Source organism: Eucalyptus grandis, chromosome 11 (assembly GCF_016545825.1).
Source record: "Eucalyptus grandis isolate ANBG69807.140 chromosome 11, ASM1654582v1, whole genome shotgun sequence".
In the NCBI taxonomy this organism is placed as follows: Eukaryota; Viridiplantae; Streptophyta; class Magnoliopsida; order Myrtales; family Myrtaceae; genus Eucalyptus; species Eucalyptus grandis.
The window spans coordinates 9,661,947-9,687,396 of record NC_052622.1 but is presented as its reverse complement, the minus strand read 5'-3'; the positions used below and the strand labels follow the sequence as shown (position 1 = coordinate 9,687,396).

Genomic DNA, 25,450 nt, shown 5'->3' with positions numbered 1-25,450 from the left:
TTTTCCTATTCTGTTCGTTATTTCCAACCCAAATTTGACCATCCTACAATGCTTATTTCAGAAAACCCAAAACAGAGAAATTGTAGATCCAGAAGCCTTTGTTCATTTGGCTTTGGAATCAAGTCGATCCGATCTGTATCGACAAAGATACACTGTTCTCCTGGGCTCGTGCAGTGCTGAAATTTCTGTTCGTCCCATTTCTTGTGTGCAAGTCACTCTCCCGATCCTACTACTTGAGAAAGCCTACCTAGGCTTGCATCACTTATGCATCCAGTTTTTTATTCTAGTCCACTTCGGTTGAATGATTCTTCGAAAACAACTGGTCGTTGACTCTGCTACCATTGTCATGGACGCCGCCAGTGTCTGCACGTACAGGTCACTTCATCCGGCATCTTGTCGTTTTCTACCTTTTCTCCATCATCTTCAACCCATTTTTCGGTGCTCATCTTCTTTCTTCTTGATTATTAGGACTTTTGTGACTTGGTATTGACTGAGTAAACTCCCCCCCATTAAAATAAATGCAGCAATTGGAGAAAAGAAATGCAGACGAATATGGTTCCGGCGTGCTGATGTTAACATTTCTCGTCAATTGAATCAATGAGACTACAATTCATAGTGACACTACAATTCATAGTTGTCACGAACAAGACTTTTTCTTTTTCCTGATAAAAAAAGAATAGATTGCTAGGAAAGAAAGATTTGCTGGGAGTTGGCTGCCAGCCTTTTCATTTTGCCATCATGTCAACCGAGTTGAAGTGTCTCTTGAGGAAGAATCAATGTGATGCAACTGCCGAAGCTGAAAGAACAGTTCTCCAAGTTTCGAGATTCTAAGTCATGGGTGTGCGAGTTCTAGCGATTTCGCTGGTTTTTCTCCTTGGAGGTTCCAATGGAGATGCAGCTACAAATCCTTATGATTGTAAGCTTAATTCAACCAAATTCTTGACATTTATTTCCCAAAATGTGTTATTCATATTGTTGAATTTGCGAATTCCACAACCCTGCTCGCCTGGACTTTTTGCATGTTTCCTAGCCATTGCCACTTAGATCAGCTAAGCTTCCTCCTAGTCAGAGGATGCCACAACATTTACGGGAATCAGAGTAGACCATTAGTCCACAACCAATTATAAGAACCCTGGTGCACTGAACTTTTTCAAGATATTGATGCTTCCTATATTCCTATCAACAATGCTAAGGTCATTTTTTGGCTGATCTAAGTCTGTTTTCTCCCCCTTTTGCCCGCCTCTTTGATCAATGGTGGTTTATTGCCTGCCATTTTGCCTGAGAACGTTTCAGAAAATAAGTAGCTGGAGATTTCAAATTTCACAGTGCATCGAAGGAGTTAATCTAATTGTTTGTAGTCTTTAGAGTTGGTCAAAATAGTGAAATTTGTTACAGATCTATTGGTGGTATGATTTTTGTTTAGGCATGTTCTGGCCTTGAAGTCATTATTTTACATACAGGTCATTCTCATAGATTTGGTTTTGGTACAACGATCATGCTACTTTCGTTTGATAAGGGAATCAGTTACAAAGATTTTTTAGGGTCTTAGCCCCTCTGGTACAAAGATTCTTGGTTGCAATTCAAGCAACCAAAGTTCTGGACATTATTAGAGAAGCTACTATTGCTTTTGCGATTCACAGATTCAAACAGAACTGTTGGATTATTGCTATTCAATACACACACAAGACATGTATATATCATTTTCTCATTGTTCAATTGGTCATATTCAAATGCAGTCGGTGCAATTACGGGGCTAATGAGTGATTAGCAAGATACACCACCCAATTGGGTGGGGACTGATCCTTGTGGCAATGATTGGGATAAGATTGGCTGCACCGTTTCTTGCATTACTTCCATGTAAGTTTTTGAGCATCCTTTTGGACTTTATATTTGAGAGTCTGCATTTCATAATTATGTGTGCAGTTAATTGGACTCTCTTAATTTCAGAACATTGTGGAGTATTGGTTTGACAGGTTCGCTTCCAGGAGACATTGGGCAATTATATTAATTACAGGTTCTGTAAATTCACTATCTCTTTCCCTTCCGAGATTATGTTCAATGCAAGGACTTAATTACCACATTTGTTTCCCATGTCTTTTTCTGGCGAAAGATAATATAGGACACAAATTTCTATAAAATTGGATGTATTGACCATAACTGGAGGCAATTATTGAGAAGAAGGGCTTAATTTTTTATTTTGCTGTTGTCATGTATGTAGTCCTCCCATCTAGATTCTTATACTTTCTTCTCTCCCATGCATCCTGTAATGCATGTGAAGCTATCAATGATGTGCAAGTAGTGGGATTCATGTCTAGAATTTGGTCTTTTTTATTTGTTTTAGTTGCTTGAAATGGTCTTTTGTAAGTTGTTATTGAGTATAATAAGCCTTTTGTGTAGAGACCTATCTTATAACTATTAGGGAAATCCCTTATGATGTTTTGAAGATGATAAAATAAATCAAAGGCTACTAACGTGTTTAATTGTTAAATAATAGACTATGTAGATGATAAATGTGTAAGTGATATTATCAAGCTTTATATTTGGAAGAACCAGAAGACGACTCTATGCTGAAGCTAACTTATCCAGACCTTAAGGCTAAATATGTTCGAAGCAGAATATATTCAGACTTACATCCAAACTAGAAAGTCTACTTCAGACGAAAGACACTCAGACTTCAGACAGAATATTCTCAAACTTTACATATAGAACGAGACACAAGTCCAGAAAGTGACAAGGTCCAGAATGAGACACAAGTTCAAAACGTAGCAGATTCAGAACGAAGCATATTCAGAACGAGATAACTTGACTGAACGTAACACAAGCTCCAAACATATAACAGCTAGTGATTTGGTTTAGATTCTACATCAAGATAGATTTGATTGACTCAATCTAATTGATTGGCAATTGGATATTGAAGACAATAACTTCCTATACGAAGAAGCTTTACTTATGGAAACCAAGATTCTGTTTGTATGGGCGATCATAATCAATTTGGGATTCCACTTCTATTACTCAACGGCTACTAAATCTTCTAAATACAGATCTGTCCAATGGGTAGATTGAAAGACGATTCTCTAGATACTGTCCAACGGTTAGTTTGGAAGTTGAGGAGTATTTAAGGAGAGCAAGGATCGAAGAGCAAGTAAGAGACAGAGTGTAGAATTTATAATTCCAAAGTTCGAGCGAACTTTGATCATACACTTATCTTTGGTGAGCTTAAATGTTTGTGATGAGTACATAGCAGATCTGAAACATCAGTAGAAAATAAAGACAAGACATGATACTACAATGGACTGGGGTCTTTGACATAATTATAATGGACAGACGTTCGTGATTATAGGGGTCCCCTCATTAGTCCCGAGAGGATTATGCGGGATCGTTTGTGTCTATCATTCAATGGATCCAACACAATCAACAAATAACTTGTAAATACGAGCTTTTGGAAGATGTGGCTGAGGTTTGTAAGTTGTAGTACCTACTCGGCTGGAGCACTAGAGATGGTGCCATTATTATGTACAAAGGTCCATGGACGATGGAGAAACACAATGGCGTGTGTTTCATGTGTTGCTTACGTAGTTCTCGGTTCTTACGGGAAGAAGAGTTTCCGGTAGATAGGAGAATAAAACCATTTAAGCACAGTTAACAGATTTTTGTCATTCTCATTTTCATTATTGTAACTGAGTGCAATCATCTTGGTTAATTTGACAAGGAATTTTTTGGTGGGAAACTCAATAGCTATTAAATACTTATTGATTAAGTACCATAACAACTATTGATTTTTTTTTTCAAGGAAATATTCTTCCTTCCAGATTAATGGATATAAAATGGATACCTGGGGCTTAATCCAAAAGAATAAATGATTAATCCTCCATGCAATCTAAAGAGAGTTGTGTGGCATTGCCACATAAGGCTGTCGAGATTTTCAATGACACTATCATTCTGGATTTGCTCAATGATCTCCTAGGGGTGTTCTAGACTTGGCCATTCTCGCATTCTTTCGATTTTATACTTCTCGATGGGGAAAAGAATGCCTTAGAGTGTATATGTTGATATTTGTTGGTGCCTTTGGCTTGGGGAGAAAATTAGCAAGTGCATTTTTTTTTTTTTTTTTACTTGTAATGTGTTTGGTTTCGAAAGAATAATTCGAGAACCATTTAGTCCATCGAAGTAGCTGGGAATGAGGAATCTGCTTATGCTTGAATTTGGTCATATAGGAAAAGATACCATATGCAATTCTACTAGGAATTGATGACCAATAAGATGGAACTCAAACTTTTATATTCCATTATTTACTGTCAATATCTCCTTGAAAGTAGAATGATAACGCGTTTTAGCTTGGGAAAGTTTTCTATTTTTGTAAGCACAAATGTATCGCTTACCATTAATTTCTTCAAACAGTATGGCTGCCTAGTATTCATCACAAGCATCGATTTGTAGAATTCTTTTCCCAATAGTTGCAACAAGGGAAGAGTCTACATGATCTCCTTTAGTTCTGCAACTGCTCTGGTTTGAGCCTTTCCCCAAGGTGGATGATTTTCTTCAACATCAACTATGATAGGATTAGTAGGTTTGCAATGTTTGGAATAAAATCCCTAAGATAATTAATTATTTCAAGAAATTGCTAAACTTTCTTTGTCGTGAAATCATTTTCTAGGAATTTCAATAATTCTTTAACAATGTGTGGCCTTGGATAATATGTATATTTGTTAAGGTGCATTCCAAGGACATTTATTTCAGTCTGAGCAATGATCACCTTTCTTTGGGAGACCATGATTCTATATTTCTTTACAATTTCTACAAGCTACTCGAGGAGTCAGTAGTGATATTCTTCATATGGACTGTAAAGTAATATGTCATTAATGCAAACCATTACACTAGGCAAAATTGACTGAAAGATAGATACATGGTCTTTTGAAATAAGGAGGGGTGACTTTGAGACCAAAAGGAAAAACCTTCCATTGAAAATACTAATTTGGGATACATAGTTCTATCTTGGGTCTGTCTTCAGGATAAATGCCCAATTGCTAAAATCCAGCTTTGAGGTCAAATTTGGCATATACGTGAGCTTTGGTTAATCCAGCAAAAAGGGAATTTCGAGAGGGTATGGGAATTTATCATCTTGGAGGAAGAGATTGAGGGGTTGATTGTTTATAACCAATCGTATCTTTTCTCTGTTATGCTCGGCTTGTTTGTTGACATAAAAGGTTTCGCAAGTCCATTAGGAATATGAAATTTCAATAATGCATTATTTTAATAGTTTTGAGCATTCTTTCTGAGCAAAAACAACATGTTTTGGATTCATTCTCGTATGACTAGCCTTGGTAAAATGTATATCCTCATTTTTTTTAAAGAGAGGCAAACAAAGAATTCTGGATTTTTCACAAAGGATGGGAGCATTTTTGAGAGAAATTAGAATGAGATTCTGAATAAGATTCTAACAGTTTTTGCATGATTGGATCTAACAAACTCATTTAGATAGAAAATAGCTTTTGGATATTGATAAATTCAGAAAATTGGTCTTTATACTTAAGCCATTTTCTAGAAATGATTTGTAGTTCAGAAATTTGGTTCATAATGTTCCAACCAATGATCAAATCTTTGTTGGGAAGGCTAAATTCAAAAATTTTTGTGGATTTTGAACATTGACGAAAAACTGGATGGTCACAGGTGTAGTACGCACATTTATAGAAAAAGTATCTCATGAGACGGAGTTAAAGTATCGAGACACGTAAAGTCCAATATTTTTTTAGGAAGAACTTTGATAATCTATAATTGAAGCACTAGCACCAATGTTTATAATAGCAATGATTGAAATTGTTTTGGCAAATTATGAAGTGAAAATTTTTATGGGGAAATGGAGACAATGAACTTGACTAGAATATTTACTGGAGTCTGAGTCTACCAGGGTTAGAGATAGATGAAAAAGATCTTTAGAGTCTAAATCAGAATCGATTTCACTAGAGGTTTGATAATAAGGAATGATATAAAAAAAATTGTTTAGATGGATCTTCATCAAAAGAAAATAGTGATTCAACATCATCATCCTTAAGAGAGACTAGTTTCGAATTAGATGGTTCGACATTTTTTTAAATATTACTTGAGAACAATTTTTGGCGAAAATGACCTTTTTTGTTGCAGATAAAGTAGTGAGTCGATTTTTTGCATTCAGAATGGTCCTTTGTCTTCGCAAAAATCTCCACTTTTCTTTCTTCAAAATCGTTTATATCCATGCTTGGATCTTCCCACTTTGTATCTCTTGAAAAGCTTCTTTTGTCCTAAGTATTTTTCATAAGAGTTATCGCAATATTTTTTAGAACATTTGATCTGAAGATGTTGGCGGGAACAAGCACCATCAAGTTCTTGATTGTCCTTGATGCAACTTTTCATCATTTGATGTTTGAGACATAAATCATCGAGGCAAAAATGAATTTCTTGCTGTATTTCTCCAAATATAATGTCCACAATTCTCCTTTGCTTATGAGAAAGGACCTCTCAACTTGTTGGGTGAGCTCGCTTAAAATAGAGGCTAGGAAGACTTGCTTCAAGTTTGCATCAGCCCTAAGGCCATAGACGAGCGTGAACATTTCTCGGTAATGTCGGTCGAGATGTCTCTTCTGAAGAGAACAACTTCTTTTGAAATATTCTCTTTTCTTAAGCTTAAGCGGGTCAAGGGTTTACCTATAAAAAAATGGTAGACAATCCCAATGACTTGGGTAGAGTTTGCCATGAGTAGGAAGTGCATTTGGTCGGCATATGAAGTTGATTGCTACATGTTTGAGATTGCCAATATTAAAAAAAAACCAATCCTTACCTAACAAATTCCAAACCTTGAAACAAATTCAAGAAGGATCTCATATTTACTTTCAATAGTAAGAGTTTGAGTATTAGGAATGGAATTCTTCAAATCTTTTTGGTCATTTGGAATAAGGAATATCATCAATGGTATAAAGTTGTTTAGAAGAGGAAGCATGAATTTAAACTGTAAACTCTGGTTTAGAAGAATTTGATTCCATTTCCTATTCGTGGATTAGTCATAAATATTGAAGGTGTGGTGGTATAATGGGAAAGGATTCAACAACATGAATCGAAAAAGAGGAAGATGATGAAAGAAATACTGAGTTTGAATTTGATGTCATGCCAATTGGAAGGATAGAATTTGGGGGAATCCAAGAGTGATCTTTCAAGTCAGCAGGATTAGGTTGCTCACCTTTAGTTACTCAGTCTCTTAGGAAAGATTCCAATGGGTTAAACACCATCATCTGGTTCAGATCCTCCTTTGTAGCATTGGAGGATTTTTCAAGAATCTTTTCTTTTACTTTTTCCTTTCTTAACCTTTTGATTTCCTGATGCGATTTCACATTTCAACCATATCGCTTCTATCTCGTTTGGTAGAAGTTTCTGCAAGGGTAGCAAAAGCTGGAGTGTTTTGTGGAGGTGGAAGGGAGTACTCAATTCTTGGCAAAGTAGGGAATGGACTGGCGGGCTTGAATTTTCCTTCTTCAAGGAGATGGATTTGCCTCTTGAGCTTTTCTATTTCCGCCTTTGGACTTTTTGAGATAATGATATCCCAAATGATGTCTTGAGTTTAAGGCATGAAGCATTTTCTAGAAATCTGAAAGCATTTTTTTGGTGGATTCATCATATCTTTTAAGATCTCGTTGCACATCAATAATTCTGGAGTTAATTGTCTTGAAGGCATTATTGTGCATAAAAGAGTTTTTGATTGCCAATTCAAAGCAGCTTCAACAATACGAGTTTTTTTTTGCCTTTCATGTTCATCCATGGTAGTCGCTGCCGCCGTCGCTGGTTGCTACCGACCGCTCCTCATCGTCTGCTGTTGCTCAAGAGGAAGAAATTTTATGTCGTTTTAAAATGAATTTTTATTTCAAAAATATAAATTTTGTGTTAATTTTATTCAGAAACTCATCCAAGAATATAAATAGAAAAATTTATTCCTCTTCCGTAAAGCAATTTTTGCCCAGAATAGTTACCATTTGCATTCTTAAGGAGAGGGTAGATGGAAGTCTTGCTAATTTGTTCAATTTCTATCTGAGGTCATCTCCAACTTCTTGCACGAGGCGTTAATTTTTATAATGATAGAAGTGGAAAATGAGCTATTCACAGTTGATTGGCCAAGAGAGACATGTAGGAGAAGTCGTGCGCCTTGTGTTATGTAAATAAAGAACACTAAATCCTTGATTAGGCTTGCGAGCTGCTCGAATCAAGTGTTGGTCATACTGGGATTTGAATAATTAGTCAAGATCAACTCGAACTAAGCAAAAGAACGTTTTTGAATAGATAACACGTCGGGCCAAAAAATTCGTGAGAAAGCTCGACTTGACTGCGGTTTGGGACAACCGATTTATTTAAAACTGACATGAAATTTATTCAAACCGACATAAACTACGACCTTGGTCTTGATAAAATGAGATATCTCACCCCCAAACAATTTATAAAACTGAGACAGCCGGCTAATCCGGTCGGGGCGTGCGATCCAAAGCTGCGTGCGGCGAGGCGAAGGGAACCGTCGGACCGCGAGATCTGAGGGGGGACAATGCGGGACCGTGACGTTCTGGACGACAAGCAGGCATGATCACAAATGCCCAACGGCCGGCCGGTTTTTCCAGGCCCCGTGGGGGAACCATTTTTATCGAGAGGGTTCCCTCCCTCTATCCTGTCTCCTTCCAGGATGTCAAAAGTCTTGCTTAGGACCAGTGAGACCCCCTTTCTCTATATTTTATTTTTCTTTCCTTTCTCAACCTTCCAGAAAACTTTAGACACAAGATAAAATAAGAAAACTTCAAGAAAACTTGAAGTGCTTGCATTCGAATTTTTTTATTTATTTATTACATGCACCAAAGTTATGTTTTCGTTTCATGCTGAATAAAGTGATTTTTGTTCCAAGCTTTTTTTTTTTTTTTAATTCGCAATAATGATAATTAGGTTACAAACCACTATGAATGGCGCGTAGTTATATATCGTTGATTAGTGTAATTGAAATCACAAACATGAGATGATTACGCTTGTAATGAGCTGTTCGCGAGAAATTCGATCATTTAATGGAGTAGGAGCCAACAATGGACTGATGTAGAAGCAATGACAAAGAGAGATGAGAAAATATATATTTAGTGATCAAAGAGCAAAAATGGGTGTATTGACTAACGATACAACACGTATTGGATCGACATGGGAAAGCTAGAACACTCTCTTGATGGGCGCTTAATATAAGACTTAGCTACTCCGAAAAAGTCGCTTGCTCGCAACATGGTATAATTAGTATATTCAAACTTGATTTTCTTGAAAATTTGCTCTTTTAAAAAAAAAAAAAAATCTAATTTGCAACTATTGGATATACCTTTCTTTGCCATCAAGTGCAAATAATAATAAATTTATGAAATATATCACCACACTTACTTTGGCTCACATCAAATTTATGAGATATTTCATAAATTGTGTGAAATTTTATAATGACAGAAAGAAAAAAAGAGAGTAAAAAGACCGAGCACACGCTGGTAGACTGTGAACGAGGACTTTTGGATCATCCACAACCAAGCATGAGGAATCTTGGTGCCAAACCAATGAAGTGGAATTGTCAATGAGAATCGCGTGAATGTCTTGAGTTTACTTACCTAAAGCTCTCCAGATTCATTTATCAATTCCAGAATGGGTTGATCCTCATAGGACCGGGTAGCGTCGGTTCACAATTTGTGGAATTGGGAACCAGCCCAACCAGTACAGAAAAATATATTTTAATTTTAGAATTTAATTTCTGCTCAAAATGATTATTATTTGTGTTCTTAAGGAGAGCGTAGATAGAGGTCTTGCTAATTTGTTGAATTTCCATCTATGGTAATCTCAAACTTCTTGCACGAGGCGGTAAATTTTATAATGGCACGAAGTGGAAAACGGGTTAGTCATAGTCGATTGGCCAAGAGAAAGACACATATGTGAGTGCGCCTTGTATCGAAAACTAAATACTTGATTAGGCTCACGAGCTGCTCGAATCGAGCGTTGGTCAAACTCTGGATTTGCATAGTTGGTCAAGGTCAGCTCGAACTAAGCGAAAGAATGTTTTTGAGTAGATTACACGTTGGGCCGAAAAATTTGGGAGAAGGCTCGACATGATTGCCCTTTAGGACAACCAAAGAAACCCAATAAAGGGGGCGTCAATTAAGTCAAAAATGATCAAAGAGGAAAATTCGGTGATCTTGGTGGTCGGGTTGACACACCCGGATGGGATACGACTCTTCTCTGAACCTGACATCTAGAAGTTACTATTTCTTGGCCTTTGTTTTCTTTTGAATTCCCGAATTTTCTAATCTTTCACTTGAAAATTATTTACCTATCAAGGCAACGGAATGTGGAGGCGTTAAAACCTCAATACCCGCCGTTCAAACTTCCCTTCCTTTGGGTTTAGGAGGGGTTTTATAGGTTTCTCAGGTAGGCCTAGCAGGCTCCGCAGGTCCTTGGATCGATCGCCCATTTAAAAGTTGGGCACTGCCGGGTCGTTTTCCTTAATTGTCAAGCCCGACGATGTTGACCACGAAAGGGCCATCCACAAATCGCCCCTCCGATGTGCGATCGTTTATGCGCTTTGGACCAGCTTTGAGCATTGGGCATTTCGCAAATGCCCGTTCACTGTTCATCGATTAGAGCCCGTTTGGTTCGGCTTTTGGGGAATGCATTTGCAGAAATGCAAATACCTTTGGGTGAAAGGGGTTTTCCGAAATGTAAATGTCGTTTGGTAAAATTTACATTGAGAAACAACTTTGGCCAAAATACCGTTTGGTAAAATTTACATTTGTAATTAACTTTTATTAAATTAAAAAGTAAAAATATGTTTATATTTTTTTTTTTTTTTTTGAAGTCCGGCCACCGGACCGTCGAATCCGGCGGCCGAATCGCTCGAATAAAAATATAAAAATATAAACATAAAATATATTTATTAAATATAAAAATATATAAATAGATATGTTTATATAAATATATATTTATATAAAACAATCGGAGAAAAAAAGTAGATATGTTTATATTTATAAATAAATAAATATATTTATTTATTAAACATAAAATATATGTTTATATTTTTATATAAAATATAAAATATATATTTTTAAATAAAAATATAAACATATTTATTTTTATTCGGTGGTCGATCGGCTTCTCCACCGGAGAGATGAACAATCTTGGAAGTTGCATTCCGAAGATGCAACTTTCCAAATGACCTCAAGAGCTGCATTAGGCTAAAGGCCTTTAGAGCCACTTGGAGATGCAATTGCATCTCGCCAAAGTCGCGCAAAAACCAAACCAAACACCTTTGCATTTGGCCAAGGGACTTTAGAGCCCAAATGAGCATTCCAAATGCTGAACCAAACAGGCCCTTACTGTTCATCTTCTTCCTCCTCCTTCTTTGTTTGTCGACTCATCGTTCTTCGTCTTCCCCGCCGGTCGAGAGTTCGGCTTTCCGGCAGCCGCCATCGCTGCATGGGGGTCCCGTGTCCCCGATGACCATCGCCCGGGGTGGCGGGACTCGCGACCTAGATCTGGCCATCGGCGAGGCCCGTGGTGTCGCCTAAGGTCGCGCGTCGCACGCCGCGCGACCTCGGGCGGCGTCACTGGGTTCGCGCGACCCGAGGCGACGCTTGCCTGGTCGCGCGGACCTAGATCTGGTTGTTGGCGAGGCCCGAGCGGCGCCGCCCGAGGTCGCGCGACCTTAGGCAGCCTGGCCGACGGCCAGATCTAGGTTCCCTAGACCTTGGCTAGCCTCGCCGGTGGCCAGATCTGGTCGCCGGTGGTTGGCCCGCCGTTGATCGGAGTTTCGATGGATTTTTTTAAAAAAAAATAATAAAAGCCCTTTGAAATGTTGGGTTTACCAAACGGTATTTACACCAAAGTCACTTTCCAATACCCAATTTGCCAAACGTCCAAGCATTCCCGAAAACTCCTTTATCCCAAAGATATTTGCATTTGGCCAAAGGCATTCCCCCAAAGCTGAACCAAACGGGCCATTTCTCTATGATTTGGAATCGCAAAAGAAAAGCATATCTTCGACGTCCCTTTTGTGTTATTTGCAGAGTTCCCTAGAGAATTTAGGGCGTCATACATCCCCCTAATTGTATCCCCTTAGATCCTTCATTATTGTATCTCTTTGCGGTCTGACGAGAAAAGTACCAAAAAAGTCTCAAACCTATGACATTTATATTAATTCAGTCATAAATATTTCAATTTGGCTAATTTAGTCCTAAACTTTTTCACATTTGTACCAATTTAGTTTATTCGGCCAAATTTAACTGGCCAATGTTAATGTGGACCTCGGCTGGGCGACGAATGACGAACTATAATGTGATAATTTTTAATAATTTTTTATTTTTTCAAATTTTTTTATTAATTTTTTTTTTTTTTTCATTTTCTTTTTTTCTCTTCTTCCTCTTGGCCTCCTTCTTCGGCCGTGGCCGGCAAGCTTCTGTGGCTCACCGGCCATTGCAAGGAATCCAAGGAGGAAGAAGAGAAAAAGAAAAAGAAAAAAAAAGAAAGGAAAAAAAAAAAAAAAAAAAAAAAAAATTAAAAAAATTAAAAAAAATTGTCACGTCGGCAAAGATTGGTCGGATGGCTAGCATCCATATCAACACCGACTAGCTAAAATTGATTAGATGAACTAAATTTGTACAAATGTGAAAATGTTTATGATTAAATCGGTTCAATTGAATTTGTCCAAAAAAAAAAAAAAATTGGTTCAATTAAAAGATTTAAAACCAAATTGATACTAATGCCATAAATTTAGAACTTTTTTAGTATTTTTCCGCCGTCCGACCCACTTCTAATTATCTTATTGAGTGAAGGATAATTTAATTTCAGTCATACCATTGAACAATCGCAAGTCAAAGTAAATTCAGATATGGTACTCAATGTCTATCCCCTAGCTCCGCCGTTGGATTCTCCTTCCTTTAGCTTCTCGACCTCAAGGAAGGCGAGCGCGGGTGACGATGATTTGGTCGTCCTCGTCATTGAGACGAGCTGCGACGACACCACGGCCGCTGTCGTGAGCTGTCTCTTGACATTTGATGGTTCGAGAGGGTAGTTTTGTGGCGATTGTTGGTTTTCTGATTGGGTGATTTTTGCATTCAGGTGAGAGGCGATGGGAAAATTCTAAGTCAAAGTCGTGTCGTCCCAGGTACGTGGCTTCCTTTCGATAATTTTGATGTCCGTGGCTTCCGCTATGTGTTGAGTAGCTGAGGATGCATGTGGAAATTCCTCATTTTGGTGTTTTCTCTGTAATATATATCGTTATTCTCATAGTAAATTAATAACCGTCGCTGAATCATTTCTCTATCGTCTAATGCCGGTGGGAACCCATCAATCCGGATGTGGCTTGCAATTCGGCCATTGGCTATTGGCTCGAATCGGCGGTCAATCGAGCAGGGCACAATGACTTTGACAAAACGAATCGCTAGTGACCTACTTAATCATGCCTTTAATTTATTAAGTTTTTTTTTTTTTTTGGTCTTATTCTATTCTTACCGTAATTCTCACTCTTAGAGTGTCGAAACCCACACTTGAGTTTAAATTGTCCCAGTGGAATCCTATCTAAAAATGTGAGGATTCGAACTTCCCATATCCTCATTTCTTCTCATGTGGAAATGGTGGCCATTGGAGCAAACCCTCATAGTTAATTTTCTAAGTTCAATTGCAACTAAATGATTTATTAACTTTTCACTGATTAAATTATCAACTAAGTAATGGGTCACCAATTCTTACGTCCCTATCTTTGAATATGTCTCAAGCAACGAGCGTATCCATATTTTAATTCTGGCCTAATTCAATCGAATGTCTTTCCGAAAATGACCAGATGGTCGTTGACTCAACTATTACGTCACTAACGTCTGTGCGTAGTGCGTAGGGCACTTTCCCTCGTCAACTGGACGTTTCCTACAATTTCTCCTTCGTCTTCAACCGGCAGAAGTACACCACAAGTGCCATAACTTGACGCCACACTTAAGTCGTATAACTTCAAAATCCAGTGCACTTAAGTGCCGCCACTTTTTTTTTCGAGTGGGACACTTAAGTGCCACCTCCGGCGACCCTGCCGGAATCCTACGTGGCAATATTTTATTATTATTTTTTGCCTACGTGGCTCGCCGGAGCTCCAAATCAAAGATAAAAATTAAAAAAAATTTAAAAAAATTAAAAGTTTTAATTTTAAAAAATTTTAAAACTTTTTTAAAAAAGAAAATTTTAAAAATTTTAATTTTAAAAATTAAAAAATTTTAAAAAATAAGAAAATTTTAAAAATTTTAATTTTAAAAAATTAAAAAATTTTAAAAAATAAGAAAATTTTAAAAATTTTAATTTTAAAAAATTAAAATTTTTAAAAAATAAGAAAATTTTAAAAAATTAAAAAATTTTAAAAAATAAGAAAATTTTAAAAATTTTAATTTTAAAAATTTTAAAAAAATTTTAAAAAAGAAAATTTTAAAAATTTTAATTTTAAAAAATTAAAAAAATTTAAAAAAAAAAAGAAAATTTTAAAAATTTTAATTTGAAAAATTTAAAAAATTTAAAAAAATTTTAAAACTTTTTTTAAAAAAATTAAAAAAATTTAAGAAAATAATAAAATTTAAAAAATTTTAATTTTAAAAATTTTAAAAATTTAAAAAAATTTTAAAATTTTTTTAAAAAATTAAAAAAATTTAAGAAAATAATAAAATTTAAAAATTTTAATTTTAAAAAATTTAAAAAATTTAAAAAATAATAATAAGAAAATTAAAAAAATTAAAAAATTAAAAAAAAGGGGTGGGGGAGGCGGCGGCGGCGGAGGTGGCGGCGGTGAGGGAGCCGGCGGTGGCGGCAATGGAGCCGCCCCGTTCGGCCTCCCACTCCCACTTTTTATAATTTTTTTAATTTTAATTTTTTAAAAAATTTTAAAAATTTTTAAAAAATTTTAAAATTTTCTTAAATTAAAAAAATTAAAATTTTCTTAATTTAAAAAAATTAAATTTTCTTAATTTTTTAAAATTTTTTAAAATTTTTAAATTTTTTAAAATTTTTTAAAATTTTTAAAATTTTCTTAATTTTTAAATTTTTTAAATTTTTCTTATTTTTTAAAATTTTAAAAATTTTAACATTTTAAAAATTTTTCTTAATTTTTTAAATTTTCTTAATTTTTAAATTTTTCTTAATTTTTAAAATTTTTCTTAATTTTTTAAATTTTTCTTAATTTTTAAAATTTTTTAAAATTTTTCTTATTTTTAAAATTTTTTGAATATTTTAAATCTAATTTAATTAATTTATATACTATTATTTACACGTAGACGCGAAACGGCGTCGTTTTTGCATTTTCTCCGCCACGTCGCGTGCAAAACGACGCCGTTTGGGACCGAGCTCGTCGGAAAGTCGCCACGTCAGCCATTTGGCCGGATTTTTGCCGGAGTGGCACTTAAGTGTCCCATTTACTCCGATGATGGCACTTATGTGTACCATTTTAAAGTTATGGCGACTTAAGTGTCGTCTTGAGTTATGGCAAGACTCCAAAAGTGTCCCGCACTCTCTTCTCAACCCATGTTTCGGTGCTCATATTCTCTGTTCTTGATCATTTGGACTTTGCCACTTGGTATTGACTGAGTAAACTCTTCCCCTTCAAAAGTAATCAAGCACATGGAGAAAAGAAATGCGGATGAATATGGTTCTGGTGTGCTGATGATTACATTGCACGTCATTTGGATCAACGAGATTACAATAAAAAAATATTCAGGGACAATTACTTTTTCTTTTCCCTGATAAGAAAAGGGAAAAAAAAACAGAAATGATTGCTAAGGAAAGAAAGATATGCTATAAGTTGGCAACCCGCCTTTCCATTTTGCCATCTTGTCAGCCGAGTTGAAGTGTCTCTTGATGAAGAATTTGACGTGATGCAACTGCTGAAGCTGAAAGAACAACTTCGCATTCATCAAGTCTCGAGATTCCAAGCCATGGGTGTGCGAGTTCTGGCAATTCTGCTAGTTGTTCTCCTTGGAGATTCCACTGGAGATGCAGCTACAAATCCTTATGATTGTAAGCTTGGTTCAACCACTTTCGTGACGTTTATTTCCTGGAATGAATTATTTCATACAGGTGAATTTGCGAATTACACAGCCCCGCTTGCCTGGACTTTCTGCATATTGTCGTGCCCTTGCCCACTTAGACGAACTAAGGTTCCCACAGTCAGGAGGATGTCACGATATTTACAGGAATCAGAGTTGAGCATTTGTCCACAACCAATTGTAAAAACCCCGGTGCACTCAACTTTCTTGAGACAACGATGTTTTCCTGTATTCCTATCGACGATGCTAATGTCATTTTTGAGATGATCTAAATCTGGTTTCACCCCTTTTGCCAGCCTCTCTCTTCCAAGGAGGCTTTATTTACCAGCCATTTTGCCTGAGAAAGTTTCAGAAGAAAATTGAGGGCTGAAATTTTGCAATGTGTCAAATGAGTAAATCTAATCTGACTGTCAGAAGTTTCTAGAGCAGGTTCACAATAATTATTATTAAACTTATATTGGTGTTCTTATAATTTTTCTTTAAGCATGTTCTGGACTTGGAAGTCATTATCTTACGTTCAGGTCATTCTACACGTATTTTGTTTTGGTACAAAGTTCATGCTACTCTCGTTAGATAAGTGAGTCAGTTACAAAGATTTTACAGGGTGTTAGTTTCTCTGGAACAAAGATCATACTGTTGTTTGGCTATTAAAGCAACCAAAGTTCTGCACATCTCTAGAGCAGCTACTGTCGGATAATTTATCTACCTTTTCCTTTTTCCTGCTTGCGCACTCTTGAGGATAGAGGAACCATGACTTTGTGGCAACTTGCTTCAGAAACTACTGCAGTCCTCAGACTCACACAGAAGATGTTGGATAATTGCTATTCAATACTCACACAACACATCTATTTATTAAATTCTTATTTTTCGATTGGATGTATTCCAATGTAGTCAGCGCGATTATGGGGCTAATGACTGATTGGCAAATTGCACCGCCCAACTGGGTGGGGAATGATCCTTGTGGCAATAATTGGGTTGGGATTGTCTGCAATAATTCTCGCGTTACTTCCATGTAAGGTTTTGAGCTTGCTTTTTGACTTTATGTTTGAGAATCTGCCTTTAAGAATTCTATCTATCTCTGCAAATAATCGGACTCTCTTATTTTCAGAATTCTGTCGAGCGCGGGTTTGACAGGTCCGCTTTCGGGAGACATTGGACAATTATCTGAATTACAGTTTCTGTAAGTTCACTGTCCCTTTCCCTTCCCAGTTTATGTTCAGAGCAAGGACTAAATTACCACTTATGTAGTCTTTTTCTCCCAAAAGATAATTTGGATATATATTACAAAAGTTTTATCTAGAAGTTGGACGTAGAAACCATAATTGGAGGCAACTATTGGGAAAAAGGGCTCCATTTTTATTTTATTTTTTGGCTGGTGTCATGTATGTAGTCCTCTTATCTTGATTTTTGTGTTTTCTTCTCTCCCCTGTGTCCTAAATTGCAAAATGGAGCTGTCAATGTTGTGCAAGTAGCGTGATTCATGTCTACGATTTGGTCTATTTATCTGTTTAAGCTGCTTGAAAAGGCCTTTAATTTGTTGCTGACTTTCGATCAAAAAGAAAAATTGGTTGCTGACTATAATAAACCTTTTCATGAAGAGACCTATCTAACAACAAGGGTCTGACTGGATCTCTTCCTGAACAAATTGGAAACTTGATGAAGCTCACACACTTGTAAGCTATATACCATCAGCATTTCTAGTGTATTTTGTGTCCCACGTCTTTCAGAGTCACAAATGACCAACCTGCCTTTTCATCTCAAAATGCAAGAATCCTGGTTGGTTGTGGATTTTCCGGCCAAATACCAGATTCCGTTGGATCTCTACAGAACCTGGTGCATTTGTAAGTCCTCTACCCCATACACTTGATTTGGACCTTACAAGTACAAGATTGGTTTTGGACAAGCTAGAACATGTTTTGCTCAATTCAGTCATACATTATTCTTCTTGTCATCGCAAGTATCTGAACTCATCCTTCCAATCCATTGCAGATCTCTAAATTCAAATAGATTCACTGGGCTGATTCCTGCCATCATCGGTAACCTTTCTAGGCTATACTGGTTGGATCTAGCAGACAATCAGCTAACTGGATCTATTCCTGTATCGAATGGAAGCAATTCTGGCCTTGATATGCTACTTCAAGCAAAGTACTTGTACGCGCATGTCTTCTAACTTATCATATAGCTGTATCTGTGAGCTGATTCATCTTTGCTGTGTTATCTGACTAATATTCTGCCTTCATGCACAGTCATTTTGGACAGAACCAGCTCTCTGGCACAATTCCTTCCCAACTATTCAGTTCCGGCATGCGGCTCATACACGTGTAAGTTCTGAGAATCCACTAGGGCGCTGCATCTGGTCTATTCATTGTTTCCTTGAGGCTTCTCAAGCCTTATCTAAAGAAAGTTAGATCTTCTCTCTCTCTCTCTCTCCCCCCACTGCATGGCTTTGTTGTCCTCTTTTGATACTTAAAGCATCTTTCTAGGAGAGAGGCAGTGGAAAGTGGAGAAGGCAATTGCCTTCTTATCCTTTATTCTAAGATAGAAATCCTCATTAACTTCTTTAACGGGGCAGGCTTTTCGACAACAATAATCTCAATGGTAGCATCCCTTCTACTCTTGGACTGGTGCGGAGTTTGGAAGTTGTGTAAGTATTTATGGTTCTACACAATCGTCATGAGGATTACTTCCCTTGTGCTCATTGTACTTCCTGTCAATGTTTAATTTATTTCAATGGTTACAGACGCTTTGATAGGAACTCTTTAGCTGGTGCAGTGCCTGCAAATCTCAACAATCTTACATCTGTTCAAGAACTGTAAGCAATACATAATTATGGTCGTTTTCACTGTTATCTAGTGCATATCACTGTAATTGATCTCCTAAATTTACTGGTCTACTCTTTAGTCTTCTTTCCAACAATAGGCTAACTGGTCCGTTGCCCAACCTTGCTGGCATGAACGCCCTCAACTACCTGTAAGTAGTAATTGTCTTACATTTATCTAATGGCACACAGTGTACTTGCTGATCATTTATGAGTTCTAAGAGGGAAACAGAGCACATGGTGAGATGTAAAAGATAATCTTAAACTCTTTTTTCTTAATTTTGAATTTGCCTTATCGTCCTGCTACAACTATGTAAAACATGGACTTCAACTGATGGAGGTGGATTTGCAGGGACTTAAGCAATAATAGTTTTGATGCAACAGATTTCCTTCATGGATTCCGACATTACAGTCTTTGACAACATTGTACGTCTCCCAATCTCTGTCCATTGCATCCATCAATTCCCTTCAACTGCTCCCTGCCCCTGGAAATGAAACATGACATTTCATTATTTTCTGGATGTGGGTTTCAGACTAGCCATCTCTGTTCCCTTTTTCTTCAGATAAAATAGAAGATCTCTAAGTAAATAACAGGGTTATACCTTTTATGAATTTCAGAATGCTGGAATGCACGCAAGTTCAGGGAGTGCTACCCGTTATCCTTTTCAGCATTTTCAGTTTGCAAAGTGTGTAAGTATTATCTCAATCTCCATATTTACCTCAATGTAATGAATGTATACTTTTTCAAAACTCGACCAGCTTCATACAATTGACTTCCTGGTGCGTTTCAACTTGGACATTAGGGATGATGGTTGAATGTGTGAGTTTTCCTGTGATGTCAGGGTCTTAAAAAACAACCAGCTGAATGGAACCTTGGATATAGGCTCCAGTCAGGGCAATCAATTGCAACGCATTGATCTGCAGAACAATAATATTGATAACTTCAAGCAGAGTACTGGAAATCACAGTGTGGAGGTGATGTAAGTCATATAAAACTCTATGGTCCTTTCACTCACTTTGTCACAAGATGAATTGAGAATGCTTTTCTTTACAGGTTTTATTTTTATTTTTTCCCCCGCTAATGTTGTGCTCATACAATTGTATTTCTGCAGACTTGTCAGTAATCCGGTTTGTCAAGAAACGGGAGCAGCTGGGAAAAGTTACTGTACCATTCCACAATCCAACACCTCCTCATACTCGACACAGCCTAATAAATGCATCCCAGCCGTTTGCAATTCAAATCAGACTTCCAGCCCCAACTGCAGATGCGGCTATCCTTACACAGGAACTTTAGTCTTCACAGCTCCTTCTTTCTCAGGTTTAGGAAGCTCGACTTATTTCGAAAACCTCACAGGCATTATCACGATGTCTTTTCAGTCCTATCAACTTCCAGTAGATTCTGTCTCACTGAGTGATCCACGCAAGGATTCATATAATTACCTTAAACTGAATCTTGCGGTCTTCCCATCCGAGGGGTTAGTTTCAATTGGACTAGCATAAACATTATTGGCTTTGTGCTCAGTAATCAGTCATATTGGCCACCAAAATTATTCGGGCCTTTGAATTTCATCGCTGATCAGTACACGAACTTTGCTGGTAATATCTCAAATTAACAGAGACACATTCTGTTGCCTTGTCTATCTAGATTATCTTTATTTCTATCATACTAACAACAATCTCTCTTCCTCTTTCTCACTCGCAGATGTACAAGTACCAACTACATCCAAAAATTTGTTAAACATCAGTGTCATCGTTGGTGCAGCAGCTGGTGGTTTTGTTCTCCTCTTGCTATTGGCTTTTGTAGGGGTTTATGCTTTTTGTCAAAAGAAAAGAGCAGAAAAGGCTACAGAGCAAAGCAACCCTTTTGGTATGGGCAGATTCACTGCATACTTGCCACTTAGCTTGTCTCTGATTCTGGAAGTAAGTTTCAGTCAATGTTTGTTGTTATTTATGGAAATGCAGTAAACTGGGACCCGAATAAGAGCAGCGGCGAATTTCCCCAACTCAAAGGAGCGAGATGGTTTTCTCTAGAAGAGCTTACGAAATACACCAACAAATTCAGAAGCCAATCAAATTGGATCTGGCGGCTATGGAAAGGTTTCCTCTCTTGGCTCAGTTCTGCTAAGAGAAACCTCAATTAGCATACTCTTGCTCCTGTACTCTTTATAATATACCTCGAGACTTTTGTTGCAGTCCTCACGTTAGCAAGAATAACCTTTTGTATAAGTTCCTTTTATTCGCCACCTTTTTTGAAGCATAGGTCCACTGTATGACAGTTACTGAGTTTGAAATCTCCTGCTAGAATTTTACATGAACAAATAAGGGCTTCTTAGACTTGACAAAACCAGACGTGAGTTTGCTCATACAGAGAAAAAGCAAAGCTGAGAGATGGGAAGTCGTACATGTTGCTGCACATTAGTTTCTACTTACTTTTCTTCTCTTTCAAAGAGACTTATATGTTCACGTTGCTTTAAATTCCTCAACTGCTTTTCTTATTTGAATGTTTCCATTTAAGTTGATCCCTGATTCCATTATATTTCTGAACAGTAGATGGTTCTAAAATTTTTTTTGCTTTAATTTCCTTCTTATGTCTCTTTAATCTGAGAACTGTATCAACACTGCACCAGCATTGTTAAATTTTTTCTATTTGACTTGAAAATCATCAGCTGTCCTGGAAACTGCCTGAGTTATAAATTTTGTTGTTGCTGTGGCAGGTCTACAGGGGTACTCTTCCCACTGGAACTCTAGTCGCCATAAAACGAGCACAGCAGGGATCTATGCAGGGTGGGGTCGAGTTCAAAAATGAGATTGAGCTTCTGTCAAGAGTTCATCACAAGAATCTTGTCAGCCTTGTCGGTTTTTGTTCTGAGCAAGGTGAACAATTGCTAGTGTACGAGTTCCTTCCAAATGGTACCCTCGAAGAGGGTCTCTCAGGTATCTCCTCTCAAGTTTCTTATGTTGAGAAAGCATTCATGCGGAATTTAGGTTTTTAAGAAAAAATTCCTAGCTCATATCATCCGCGTTCACAACTACAAGTTTCGACTTGCAGGAAAGTCAGGAATCAGGTTGGATTGGGCAAGGAGACTCAAAGTAGCCATTGATGCAGCCCGAGGTCTGGCTTATCTTCATGAGTTTGCTAATCCTCCGATCATACATAGAGACATAAAATCAACCAACATCCTATTGGATGATCACTTGAATGCGAGAGTTGCTGATTTTGGTCTCTCCAAGCCCGTGACAGAAGGTGAAAGGGGTCATGTCACCACTCAAGTCAAAGGAACAATGGTCAGTAATGAGCTTTAGTCTAACGGTAGATAGTCAAACTTTTCTCGGCAACACAAACTTTGAATGAGTTTTTTGATTCCTAAAACGGCCCATGTTCTTGAGAACCAAAAACTAGGACAGTAATTGTCTAGTGGAGTAAGTGCGCTTTACAGGCTTTTATCAAGAGGCTTCTTTAGACAAAACAATTTATGATAATCGTTCTTTTCAGTTTGGATGATAATCATGACTATTTCTGCAGTCACATGAGAGAGGATGCTAGTTTGTCTCAAAACAAGAGACAATCAGTTTACCTAAGTTGATGAAAAAGGGTGATAAGAGTTGAAGGCATTATTGTTAGTCTAGCTTTTTGTGCTGAGTTTTACAAACCGATCATGCTATATTCCTGTGAAGGGCTACTTGGATCCCGAATACTACATGACCCAACAACTGACCGAGAAGAGTGATGTGTATAGCTTTGGAGTAGTGATGCTGGAACTCCTTACAGCCAGAAGGCCAATAGAGCGGGGCACATATATTGTGAGAGAAGTGAGGGTGGTCATGGATAAGGACAAAGATTTGTACAATCTGCAGGGGATTCTCGACCCGGCCATTGGCTTGGGCACGTCTTTGAAGGGTCTCGAGAGGTTTGTGGAGTTAGCAATGAGATGTGTGGAAGAATCAGGAGCAGACAGGCCAACCATGGGAGAGGTGGTGAAGGAAATTGAGAACATCATAGTTTTCGCGGGTTTGAATCCAAAGGCCGAATCCGCGACCACTTCAGCCAGTTATGAGGAGGCGAGTAAGGGGTATTCCACAGATCCCTACAGCAACGAGGACTTCACAGAGGATAGTGGGGGCTTCCCACCTTCGAGAATCTAACCCCAGTAGGCAAATTATAGTCATGATCAGCTTCAGTGTACATTAAGAAAATCAAACTAGCATATGTATTCATGACTAACTCTTTCCAGATTTTCAGTTTCTAGTGATGTTTGTATACAGTTGAGAATTCAATCATGTAAAATTGCCGGCCTCTATGTGTGAGTAGAATTCTGAACGAAGTGATCATTCATCATCCACTTGTGCAACCGGTTGGTCTTCTCGCGGAGAAGACAGTGTATGGACTCGTTTTTTGAGTGATTGGGAGGACATGAGGGCCACCACGAACTCCTTGTACTTCCTGGACTGCCGGTTCTGGCTTGCCTGCTTCTTTGCATAGTCTTCATCGCTCGCCATGTCTCGTGAATCTTGCCTATGAGCGAAGGCTGCTTCTGCTTCTGACGAGACGGGAAGAAGAGAGTTGTGTCAGTAGAAGCCAAGAAAGGGGGGGTTGCAAGGGGACAACGACCACGACATTGGCTACTGTTACTTTAGATGCCATCACCCCTGCATGGTGGTGCTTCTTGGCCAGTGGGTGTAGAGGGAGAAGGGTAAACGCAAAAGAAGAGAAACGGAAAAAAGAAGAAGAAGGATGGATCAGAATTCAGGCCGTTCAAACTGCAAGTAGAGGAAGAAAGAAAAACGCATAAATGTACTGCTGTGTTAACCTTTGAACCAAATAATAAGATGACTATGGCAGAAATAAGAGAAGTTGGTTATTTAAAGAAAATCAAGTAAATGTTAGTAATAAACTCAGAGAGTAATAACGCTATATTAATAAGTCATAGAATTGTATAAAATGATTAATAAGTAAGGCAAATAAAAATGTTAATTTAAAACAAAAATAATATTAGTAAGTGGTAAGTAAATGTGGTGACTAAATCGAATAAAAGGTAGTAAGTTACATTAAAAAAATGGTTTTTCTATATAATGGTCAGTAAACATGAGCTGTCACTAATATAGGTAAATAAATGTGGTTAACAATGGCGAAGCATTTTTGTTGTTAGATCTAAGAACAAAGGGTAACTAGGGTGCGTTTGGTAACGTTTCGTTTAAAAATTGTTTATGGGAACAGAAATAGAAAAAAATGTTTCTGTTAGGGAACAATTTTTGAACAAAATAACGCGTTTGGTAAATCTGTTCCGAAATATAAAAGGAATAGAAATACGTTTGGTAAATTTGTATAATTTTTTTATTTCTTTTAATTTTTTAATATTTTTATTTTATTTTTCTATTTTCTTTCTTATTTTTTATTTTTTTCTTTTTTATTTTTCCTTTTTTCTTCCTTTGGCCGGTCGCCGGCCTCGGCCATGGCCGGCGACCGGCCGACGAGGGCCGGCGGCCTCGCCCTCGCCGGATCTGGGTGAGCTCGAGCTCGCCCGGCCTAGGCGTGAGGTCGGCCTCGCCACGCCGAGCCGACGGTGACCCGAGCCACAACGTCGTCTCCCTCCACCGCATTGGCGACCGCGCTCGACGCCTCCTCGCCGCCACTGTTCCGCCATTCATTGGAGCAGCCACCGCGTCCCCGCACGCCGCGACGCCGGACCGCGCCCGACGGCGTCGGCGACCTCTACGTCCCCGGATCCGTCGCCTGCCGCTCCGTGTTCTCCCCTCGCGACACCAGACCTGCACTCGAAGCCTCCGCCGACGACCTAGCGACGCCGGAGCCCCAAAGACCGCCCTCCACCTCACCCCGATCGACGCATCCGCAAGTCTCGAGCCTCCGTTCGCCACCGCCGCATCGGATCTCACCGAGCCGTGACCCACGACTTCGAGATCCGCTCAATCGCCGACCCCCGCGCCCACGACTCGACCGGCCATCTCGCCACTCCGCTCCTCGACGTCCGCCGCTCGAGACCCCACGGCCGAGCCTTGCACCGCAGCCGACGTCCGCCGCTCGAGACGCTCGGCCTCGCCGGGGGTCGGCGACGCTCCGGCGAGGTCGCCGGCCCTCGACGGCCGGTCCGGCCATGGCTGAGGCCGGCGACCGGCCAAAGAAAAAAAGAAAGAAAAAGAAGAAGAAAAACAAAAAAAAGAGAGAAGTGTTTCTAAAATGTGTTCCAGAAACAAGAAACAACTTTTTTTTGTTTCTTGTTTTTACGTTCCGGATGTGTTTAAAAACAAAAAAACAATTTTGGAACAAAAACACACCCAAACGTGTTTATGTTCCTTTTTTTGTTCCCGGAACAAAAAAACAGAAAAGTTGTTTAAAAATAAAAAAAGAAACGAAAACAAACGGGCCCTTAATAGCAAAATAATCCAAATAAATATTGGTGAATATCTCAAATAAGTCTTGGTAATGTAAAGCTAGTTGGAATCCGAGAAAATTCAATCACTCAACTTGATAATTTTCCAAATGAGTTGGTAAAAAAGTTTGTTAGTAGAGCAAATAAAAGTGATAAATTGATAGAAAAAG

General features: G+C 38.1%; 1 protein-coding gene across 1 annotated transcript; it reads left to right on the top strand.

The window, feature by feature from the left end:
- Positions 1 to 16,979: 16,979 nt before the first annotated feature.
- On the top strand, positions 16,980 to 23,180 carry LOC120285925 (probable leucine-rich repeat receptor-like protein kinase At5g49770). Its single transcript, XM_010066900.3, is given in 21 exon segments — positions 16,980 to 17,088; positions 17,185 to 17,256; positions 17,675 to 17,749; positions 17,846 to 17,917; positions 18,066 to 18,227; positions 18,323 to 18,397; positions 18,649 to 18,720; positions 18,817 to 18,888; positions 18,978 to 19,046; positions 19,247 to 19,275; positions 19,278 to 19,320; positions 19,513 to 19,584; positions 19,737 to 19,874; positions 20,007 to 20,368; positions 20,371 to 20,490; positions 20,597 to 20,761; positions 20,857 to 20,953; positions 20,955 to 20,991; positions 21,609 to 21,828; positions 21,944 to 22,179; positions 22,570 to 23,180. Coding segments are annotated over 21 exon segments (2,757 nt in total). The 5' UTR covers positions 16,980 to 16,987; the 3' UTR covers positions 23,038 to 23,180.
- The last annotated feature ends 2,270 nt before the right edge of the window (positions 23,181 to 25,450 follow it).